Source organism: Mytilus edulis, chromosome 10 (genome assembly GCF_963676685.1).
Source record: "Mytilus edulis chromosome 10, xbMytEdul2.2, whole genome shotgun sequence".
Lineage (NCBI taxonomy): Eukaryota > Metazoa > Mollusca > Bivalvia > Mytilida > Mytilidae > Mytilus > Mytilus edulis.
In genome coordinates, this window is record NC_092353.1 from 23,362,157 (window position 1) to 23,373,606 (window position 11,450).

Below are 11,450 nucleotides of genomic sequence, written 5' to 3' on the forward strand. Positions count from 1 at the left end.
TACATGTATAACGGTCATGTCAATGTATGGAACTCAACTAATAACAATCTACATGTATAACGGTCATGTCAATGTATGGAACTCAACTAATAACAATCTACATGTATAACGGTCATGTCAATGTATAGAACTCAACTAATAACAATCTACATGTATAACGGTCATGTCAATGTATAGAACTCAACTAATAACAATCTACATGCATAACGGTCATGTCAATGTATAGAACTCAACTAATAACATCTACATGTATAACGGTCATGTCAATGTATGGAACTCAACTAATAACAATCTACATGTATAACGGTCATGTCAATGTATGGAACTCAACTAATAATAATCAACATGTATAACGGTCATGTCAATGTATAGAACTCAACTAATAACAATCTACATGTATAACGGTCATGAATCTGATGTACAGTAGTTGTCGTTTGTTTATGTAATATATACGTGTTTCTCGTTTCTCGTTTTGTTAATATAGATTAGACCGTTGGTTTTCCCGTTTGAATGGTTTTACACTAGTAATTTTGGGGCCCTTTATAGCTTGTTGTTCGGTGTGAGCTAAGGCTCCGTGTTGAAGGCCGTACTTTAACCTATAATGGTTTACTTTTTAACTTGTTATTTGTATGGAGAGTTGTCTCATTGGCACTCACACCACATCTTCCTATATCTATGTCAATGTATAGAACTCAACTAATAACAAACTACATGTATAACGGTCATGTCAATGTATGGACCTCAACTAATAACAATCTACATGTATAACGGTCATGTCAATGTATGGAACTCAAATAATAACAATCTACATGTATAACGGTCATGTCAATGTATGGAACTCAACTAATAACAATCTACATGTATAACGGTCATGTCAATGTATGGAACTCAACTAATAACAATCTACATGTATAACGGTCATGTCAATGTATAGAACTCAACTAATAACAATCTACATGTATAACGGTCATGTCAATGTATAGAACTCAACCAATAACATCTAAATATATAACGGTCATGTCAATGTATGGAACTCAACTAATAACATCTACATGTATAACGGTCATGTCAATGTATGGAACTCAACTAATAACATCTACATGTATAACGGTCATGTCAATGTATGGAACTCAACTAATAACATCTACATGTATAACGGTCATGTCAATGTATGGAACTCAACTAATAACAATCTACATGTATAACGTTAAATGGAAACAAATATCACAGGGAAAAAATACTGTTTAAATGCACTGTCAAATATTACGGGAGGGTTTGTTGCCGACAATTATGTTTAACACGCCACATTCTGTATGTGTTTGTCCCTAATCAAGAGCATGAAACTCAGTGGTTTTTATATGTTGTTGTATATCATATTTGTTTACGTTTATTTTTTTTGGCACATAAATAAAGCATATGCGGTATGGGTTTTGCTCATTGTTGAAATTCAAAACCCAATTCAATTTTTGAAGATTTGATTTTTAACAGAACCAACATTCAAGTATAATCCGGATAATACAGATGCGTTCAAAAGACAGTTTCAAAAGATATGATCTAAATATGTAAACGACAAATTTTCACTAAGTTTCAGAAATCCAGAAATTAGTAACTGTTTGAATAACTATATTTATTTCTCAATATTATTAATATCCTTAACATAAAAAAAGATACTTCTGTAAGGAAAAAGAACGAAGCGATGTTCCAAATGTTAACGAAAATTTATCAAAAACAAATAATTATTGATATTGGTACTCTGCCTATTTTAGAATACACTGGCATGCATATCATATCATTCACAAGATTAAATACGAAATAAAATTATGCCTATATCTTAAAATAATGTTAAATTTGTAGATGTTGACGCTGAAAAGTTTTTTTTTATTGCATTTTAGGAACATTCTACTTCAGGACGAGCATAATTAAAAGGAAGGTGTCTACTTTGCAAATTTATTTATTTAAACTAATTTTTTTTAAATTTTACTTCACTTTCAACGGAAATTACAATAAACAACATAAACTAAAATCAGTATAGTCAATTAAAAGTGAATAGTTTTCAATTTAAAAATAGTAACATAATCACCGATACAAGGTCGATTAACCACACTTAAATATATCTAACATGATAAACAGATAAACTCAAATCTATGTGTGTAGCTGTTGTCACACGACAAAGATGCGAACTCTTCTTAAAATTTCGTTGATCATATTTTGCTGTGCAATTGTGTCCAGTTGTATGAGAAGCACAAGGAAAAAAGACGGTGAGATTTTAATTTTCACATGCAAAGCTTAAGAAGAAAACATATTGTTCTTTATATTTCACGTTAATATATTTTTTTTTAGTTACCCCCCCCCCCTTTTTTTTCTCGATACAGACAATGTTGTCACAGAGTAAATAAGTGTGACAAAATTCGTGTCCGCAATCTTTTTTTGTATCAAATCCATCATTAAAAAATCCCGTTTTTTATTGTTTGTTTATTCTATGATTTCTCAGTCAATTGTATTAATTTTATTTTTAAATTACACTCAGGTCTGTCCTTGGTGTTTTTTGTTGTTGTTGTGGAAGATGTTCTTTAGTTTCTTGCCATGTCCGGTATGCTTCTTTTGTTGTTTTTTGTTTGTTTGTCAGATGTCTTTCTTCTATGTATTAATTTGATGAGTTCAAATATCCCTTATCAGCCTATTTTTATGCCCCTATAATGGGCATTATGTTTTCTGGTCTGTATGTCTGTTTGTTCGTTCGTTAGTTCGTCCGTCTGTCCCGCTTCAGCTTAAAGTTTTTGGTCAAGGTAGTTTTTGATGAAGTTGAAGTCCAATCAACTTGAAACTTAGTAGAAATGTTCCTTATGATATGATCTTTCCAATTTTTAATGCCAAATTAGAGTTTTTACCCCATTTTTACGGTCCACTGAACATAGAAAATGATAATGCGGATGGGGCATCCGAGTACTAGGGACACATTCTTGTTATCGTTTTTTATGATGTATTGTTACACTACTGTCCAAATTTAGGGGAGGGTTGGCGCCTTCAATTTTTGTTAACCCGGCACATTTTGTATGTGCCTGTCCCAAGTCGGACCTCTGTAATTCACTCAGTTGTTGTCGTTTGTTTCATGCTGTATATCACATTTGTTTTTTGTTTATTATTTTGTACATAGATCGTTAGTGTTTTCCTCGTTTGATGATTTTTACAATTGTCATTTCGGGTCCTTTTTAGGTGACCACGCAGTATGGGTTTTCTCTTTGGAAAGGGACATGCGGTCGCTTACAATTGCTCACACCCACTTCATTTGAACTCTAATTTCCTTATTTTTATAAACATGTTTTCCCCTTGTTTTTATGAACATGACCCGCAATACAACAGCTACATATACTAGTCAACAAAAGAAACAATACACGACTTTGAAATAAAATTTATCAAAAAATATTTAATAAAAAACAAAATGCGATACTAGTTGTAAAGAACGCTGTCACAGTCAATACCACTGTTATACGGGCGGTCCATGTATCACGATAATGGATAGTTCTTCAAGAACTATTATGTTTATTTCATTGAGGAACCATGTCTTTGAAAATTATCTTTAATTTAAAATGTCCAAAACAAACTCGACTAGTTGTACGATTTCTATGGCAAAGATTGAAGACCAGCCGTAGTAATACTGCCATTCATTTTAGTGCAATTTTTCAGAATAAATACTCAATCAAGTTAACTCTCTATAATTTTATAATTTACGAAAACATATATGGTAAGCAATTCAACAACTTAAATATATTATTGAAAACAGGAAAATGTTTTATTAAAGGGACATCTCTCTAAACAGAGAAACCACGCCCCACCGGTCATTAACAGAGAAACCACGCCCCAACGGTCATTAACAGACGAAAAATCCGCCCAAACGGTCATTAACAGACGGAAACCACGCCCCACCGGTCATTATCATGTAAAAGTCCGTTAACGACCGGTTTTATGGTCCGTTTTGTTCTGTAAATGACCGATGGAATTTATTACTGAAGAATAATGAATGTCATGTGGTCCCTTTTTTATCCAATAAGAGAAGCTTATTCTTAACCGATATGAAATAAACTGTTTTAAAAAGCCTTCATTTGCAATGTATGTACATATGACGATGAAATTCAAAATCTGTCAAAAATTTATTAAATTCTGTGTAAACGATCATACATGGTGCAAACTATTTTTGCGGAAAGTTGGATAAAAAATCGACACACAATTTTCTAAGTACTAAATGAATTTTCAAATTTGTTTAAAATTATCCAATATGCTAATCAAGTTACATTTAAGTTCATGTTGTAACTAATGGGTTGAAATATTGTTGAAAAATTTTTGGTAAAAAATGTGTTTTTTTAAATCTCATAAAATGCAAAAAAAAACATTTTCATCGTCTCAAATCAATGCTTTAGAAATGGAAATAACACACTGTAAATTTGGAACCTTTCGGATAAGTTTTAAGATCGTTACCGTTTTTTTAAAATTCACTTTACACATACTGTCGATGGTAAATCAAATGATAATGTATACATTTTAACGATTTTCTGTGGGGCTGAACTTTACTTTACAAATAAACGAAGAAACTGTACGATTTAAAAAAAAGATTTGATGGCAAACGCTGTCTTTACCTTTAGATGAGAGGTTGGCATCATTAGTTGGAACTTCTGTTTACCAAATTGTCGTTTTATGTAAATTTTGTCAAAAAAGTTAAATTTCGCCAAATGACGTCATGAAAGCAAAAAAAAAAAATTTTAAACGGATTTATATTGCCATGGTCATTAAGTATTACTACTTTCAATATTGGTCCTATAAACGGAACTCTTCATCTTTAATTTGAAAAAAAGTCATGTATCGTTTCTTTTGTTGACTAGTATATATAGGTCAGGAGACACTAAATAGCTATTGACATTTTGCAGTAGTTATTGAAATCAAGATCGACATAAAAGTCATATGATGCACATCTTCTTTGAAATTTTGGTTCTTTAAATTCCTTAGAGAGACACATAAGAACTATTCAGGTTATTGGAGCCTTTAGTTATTTTTGGTGAAGATTTTTTTGTGTACTTTAGTTGGAAACTTTACATTCTCATTTGCTGCATACTATGGAGATAATATGGTTCTACAGAAAGCTCCACAGGCTGCCTTAGTATGGGGATATGGTGAACAAGTTGGTAGTGATGTAGTTGTTACTGGATTCGATCATGAAGCCGTTACCACTACTGTAACAGAACTAAATACATGGAGTGTTAAGTTACCACCTATACAGGACACTAACTCTACTTACAACATTACGGCAAAGTCACAAGATAAAACCATTATGTTAAAGAATGTCTTGTTTGGTGACATCTGGATATGTTCTGGTCAAAGCAATATGGTCTTCACACTTGATATGGTACGTACTAAACTGGAATGTGCTTAATTTGCATTTATATGTACATCAGTCTGAATTACTGGTCTTGTTTTTCTTATTTACAACCAAACATATTGTATAACAGACACCTGTCTTTAGTCATTATTTAGGATTGTGTAATGATGGAACTGATTTTTTGTTCTGTTTTGCTGTTTGGTTGCTCCTTCTCTCTTTGAAGTATATCATATATTTTTTTTATATATTTTATTATATTGTACATTCTGTACTAGTATAGGTCAATGCTATATAATTCTTTCAAAACACAAATTAAGATAGAAATTCATAAATATGATATGTACAAAATGTGTTTTAAAAATTCAGGCCAATGATGCACAAGCTGAAATGCAGGAAGCAAAAAACTACTCGCATATCAGGGTTTTTACAGCCTCTCAAGAAACATCTGATACACCACTCACAGATCTGAAAGGAGTTGCAGAGCCATGGTCGATTCCGAGCCAAGGTATGTTTTTTCGAAAATATATATAATAAACACAATTCTATGATCAGTTCAATTGTAAAATAGTGTCAATGTTAATAAAGTAAAAACGCCTTTATTTCTCAAACAGTGTGTTAATTTGCGTACAAACATTGATTTCTCTTTTAAATTGGGTTGCCAGCACTAACCCTAGTGCATTTTAACACTGATTTCACATCATCAATGAAACAGAATAAATTATATAAGACTAATGAGATAGACTTTTAGTGTTAACACTTTGTATTCCTGTAATACATTTGACGAATTACACTTCTAATTCAATAATGAACATTCAACAAATGTCCATCAAAAGTATTAAAGATTTAAACACAATACTCCAGATTCAGTAGGACATAAACCATGGACTTATTTCTCTGCCGTTTGCTGGTTGTATGGCAAGCTTCTTTACCAGAACAGAGGATATCCTATTGGTCTTATTACATCAGCATGGGGTGGTACAGCTATTGAATTGTGGTCATCGGCTAATGCCTTAGCTAAGTGCGGTATAAAGGAAGGAAAATTGGACAAGTAAGAAGTACATCAATACAACTACCGTCAAAGAAAAACAAAATCATTAGATTGTTCTACCGTTTGTGTAATAGTGTGAGATTCTTTTAAAAACTTGAAATATGCGTACCTTGACCTATGATGGTTTACTTTTATAAATTGTTATTTGGATGGGAGAGTTGTCTCATTGGCACTCATACCACATCTTCCTATACCTATTTACTGCTCCTACTGTAAAATGAAATGTAGACGTCCTTGAACTGCAAAATATTAAAAAATAATATTGAAGCTAATAGTACAAGTACATACAAAGGCTTAGAAGATGAGACTCTTGAAATGGAATATTATTTTTATGAAAGAAATGTCGTAATTTGGAAGGTATTTATAAATTGCAAATGCAAACATATTAGAACTGTTCATAATATACAATTTTATAAAAATTCAGACTGCTAGAAGTATACTACTATACATTTAAAAAAAAACGTGCACGCATGTTCACAAATGTTTTGTGAAGTAAAAGTCTGTATTATCATCATGTGTTTGCATGTTGTATTTTGAATTCAACTAGGTATTGTTATTCATATCGTAAATATCTAATATATTTCTGTTTTATTCAGTTTCGATAGATATGATGCCTATGATCCCTACAAAAATCTGTGTGTCGATTACACATTGGTTTGACTCAATATTTTGACCTACTTTTCTGTACTTAAAAATCACCCAGAAAAATGTAATCAGCCTAAAACTGGGTTTACATACTATTCATTTTTATTCATAGAAATGATATTTTTCATTTCTATAAGAGACAACTATTCAATGAACGTACATAATAACTTGTTTCTCTGACTTTCAATTCTATGCTCCATGTGCTTATCTGATTTTTACATAGTGGCTGATAAAATATCATATGGTCATTATAGATTCATTTAATATTTGCTTGGGAGGATTTGGACTGTTTTAAAATAGCTACGATTACATGTATTATAATACGTTAATAATTGTAGCCTTACCCTAACACATTCATCTCTTTGGAATGCAATGATGGCGCCATTTACAAGATTGACCATATATGGTGTTGTTTGGTATCAAGGTAAACTAAATTCTTAGATTTTACATTCTTACTTCCTCGTAGTCTTACAGCCGATTTCATAGAGTGTGTATCTAAAGATAATATCTTTGGTTAGCTTGCTTGCTAGCTGAACCGTGAAATCATTATTAGGTAAGGTATACTACCCTCCTTTCGAAGTAGCTTAGTCCTACCGACAGATAGACTGGTTATCTGTCGGACTTCTCTACTCTTAATGGAGGGTAGTTTACCTATGAAATCGGCTGTAAATTACACGATTTACTGCATTGACGTGTACTAAAGGAGAATGTGGAAAATCACCGTTAAACCGTACCATGTTATATTTTCGAAAACATGCACTTCAAAGTAAGTAATGCGATAAAAAAAAGATACATTTTAAAACTTTGATTTATAATGGGTCTTTTTTATTGTTATAATGCACCATTTCTTATGTTTTATATTTACGCATAAATATGACACACACCAATTCTTTTTTTTTTTTTATTTATATAGTATATGTTAATTGAAGGTCACCATGATTCGAAAGGCTTTTGAAAGCAAATGAAAATTATAATGTTAAAGCCGCAAACGTTTATTAAAATGAGTCCTGAAATTTGGTGTCTATAATTTCAGACAAATAATAAAATATAATTGGAGTTAAAGACATACAGTCATTTTGTCCCAAAATATCTTCATATCGATCTTTGGATTGGTCGTTGTCTCTTTGACACATTCCCCGTATCAATTTTGTTTTCTGTAGTATTTAAAAAAAAACCTTTCATACATTATTTTGAATAGGTTAAACTATTCATTTCAATCTTTTTTTACAGGAGAGGCTAACGCTGGCAGTCCAGATACATATAACTGTACTTTTCCTGAAATGATTGCAGATTGGAGGAAACAATTTACCACGAATTCTGATGGTCAAACAAATAGCCTATTTCCTTTCGGATTTGTTCAGGTATAAAATTAAAGTCAAATGTGTATCTTTGTTTCTGTTCGCAGGACAATTCGAATGTTTCCATATAAAGTGAACACTGGCAATTATGTCTGATTTTTACCTGTATAACTTTTGATGTTACATATAGGTAATACTTTTTTCAGAGACAAGTCACCTAATTCTTTTTATTCTGTAAACAAAATAGCTGATAAATTCTATGAAAAGTATTTTTTTTTATAGTTTAAAATCGTTTAACATAGCAATATGTACAATACAGTTTTACGAACGTTAATCATAATAGCTTAACAAATGTCTGCTGTTTTACGAACATACGTTATTCATAGCTTAACAAATGTCTGCTGTTTTACGAATAGATACAGTTACAGGGGAGGTAATGACGTTGCTAACGTAAAATGTTATTTTCGCGACGTCAAACTATGACATATCGGGAAAAGATGCATTTTTCGACTACTTTTTATCATTCAAACTGATTTAATTTGGAAACGAGTGCATGGACCAATATTTTTTAAAACGACATTTTGTTTCATTTTGCAGGGAGATTATGTTGGCCAAATTTTATAAAACTGTAAATAGAGGATTTTTTTTTAATTTTGATAAATATACAGCAAAAAAATACGATTTTTTCTTAATTCATGACCATTTGATAAATATGAGTTATTTCTGAATAAAAAATGCATAATTTTTTAGGATACTTATATAATGCAAAAATTACAAATTATCTAACAAAAAACAATTTGTGTATCTTTTTAAACAAAAAAGTTATGGCTTTCTTTCGAAAGGGAAAATACGGCCACAAATTTCGAATTTTGAGCAAATATACAAAATGTCGACCTCATTTAACTAAAAAAGTAGCACATGAAGGTATATTTTTATTACATATTTGATTTAAGCAGGCAAAAACTAGCCTATATGGAAATTTTCATCAAACTATGAATACAGTATCAAAACTTACATACGTCATTGATAGCTTAAACAAATGTTCGCTGTTTTAAGAATATACGTTATTCATAGCTTAACAAATGTCTGCTGTTTTACGAACATATGGCATTCATAGTTTAACAAATGTCCGCTGTTTTACGAACATAAGTCATTCATAGTTTAACAAATGTCTGCTGTTCTTATTATTTGTTATTTGCATTCGCATAGCAATAATCGCATTTATAACCTTAATATAATTACTTTTAAGCTAGCACCAAACAGAGATCGATCAAAATACGACATTTCAACTGGATTCCCCGATATAAGATGGCACCAAACAGCAGACATGGGATATGTCCCTAACTACTATATGAGTAATGTTTTTATGGCTGTTGCTATGGATCTACCAGATTTTTCATCCCCGTATGGAAGGTAATAACATTAAGATTTAACTTGGCGATTTTCTTTTTTAATCTTCATTGTTTGTCTAAAGCGCAATCTGATCATTTGTATATTATTCTTTGTTCTTTATTCTTTAAGTATGGTATACTCGACAACTAAAACGCATTTAAGGGGATAAGAGGAAATTTCAACACATCATATGTCTAGTATCTCTTAGGAACAGGAATTAATGAAAGATATTCATGTCTAACGCCTTTTATACAGGGCCTTATTGTACTAAGGGGTGTATTAAACTATCACCAGCCATCGTACATTAATTAAATAGAATCATTTTCATAACAGCGTAGACAACCGCAATATTAGAGTAAAGTACATGCAGGTGCACGAGAAGTCAAAATGTTTAAGCATTTAACATTTAAATCAACACACAAGGTTTAGTCAATTGATAACTTCAGCGCGCCAAGAAATGGTCTTGTCTACGCTGTTATGAAAATGATTCTATAAAGTTTGTTTTTCATCTCGTTTTAAATTTTCAGTATACATCCTCGATATAAACAGGACGTTGCAAGTCGTCTGCTGACTTCAGCTTTGGCTGTTGCGTACAATAAGCATACCAATATAAGATATCAAGGACCGCAGCCAGATGGGTATTCACTTCACGAAGGAGATAAAACTATACGCATTGGATACGATAATAGAAGTACACATTTGGATATAAGATCGATGGAAGGGTTTGAGGTAGAACAATTAAATCAACTTAACTGTTAGTTTAAAAAAAGATTTATATAACTTCAAACTTCATCCAGTAAAAAGCACTCCTGGCATTAAGTGCCGGAAATAATTTTTCTTGATTGTATTCCTCCTTGTATATAGTTTAAATTCAGCAAGCCGAGTTAATGACTTATAGAGTTTTTGCTGCATTGGTTATATGATATATTTATTTAGATTATATTGTTGCAATTATCTTCGTTGCAACTTTGAATCCGTCAAATCTGACGCCAACTTTTTTTTAATCAAAAGCAATGACTTATATATATATCACACGTTCTTCTATATGATAACATGAAAAAAAGAGATTCAATATTCTATAATTTCTCGTACCATGTACGCTGAATTTTTGTTGGTTAAGCATGATTCAAGATACATTTGTATATTATCTAAAACCTTTTCTGATAACAGAAGTTACTCTGACTTCTAACATTATAGTCTTTCTTACACTTTTTGCAAACGTTTTGCAGGTGTGCTGTTCAACAAACAACAGATCTGTCTGCAATAAGTTCGATAACTCTTCTCGGTGGATGCCAGCACCGATAGTTGAGTATGATGCATTCTCCGTAAGAGTTTGGTATGCTGCATGTGCTGACAACGAACACGTTGTAGGACTACGTTATGAATGGAGAGAGTCCCCGTGTGATCTGTTTAGATGTGCTATTTATAGCAAGGAAAATGGCCTACCTGCTCCTCCAATGATAACAGTCGGTACTTTTGGAAACAATAAGTATAACAGAATAAGAGCAAGGAAGCGAGTTACGTATTAAACAATACTAAATATATTGTATATTTAATATATTTTTATCTCTTGTTTATAAACAATATAAAAATAAACGTTAAAATGAACACACAGTTATTTCCTCTGAATAAAAAATGTGTTTTACGATAGATTGGCTTAAATATTCGATATATATTTTAAGTGTTACAGTTCCATGCT

The 11,450-nt window shown here is 31.6% G+C and overlaps 1 protein-coding gene across 1 annotated transcript; it reads left to right on the forward strand.

Moving 5' to 3' along the window:
* Positions 1 to 2,075: 2,075 nt before the first annotated feature.
* Positions 2,076 to 11,359, forward strand: LOC139490653 (sialate O-acetylesterase-like). Its single transcript, XM_071277557.1, has 9 exons — positions 2,076 to 2,258; positions 5,073 to 5,395; positions 5,735 to 5,873; positions 6,230 to 6,416; positions 7,400 to 7,485; positions 8,292 to 8,422; positions 9,609 to 9,772; positions 10,279 to 10,480; positions 10,981 to 11,359. The coding sequence occupies exons 1-9, from the start codon at positions 2,174 to 2,176 to the stop codon at positions 11,278 to 11,280; spliced, it is 1,617 nt and encodes a 538-aa protein (XP_071133658.1). The 5' UTR covers positions 2,076 to 2,173; the 3' UTR covers positions 11,281 to 11,359.
* The last annotated feature ends 91 nt before the right edge of the window (positions 11,360 to 11,450 follow it).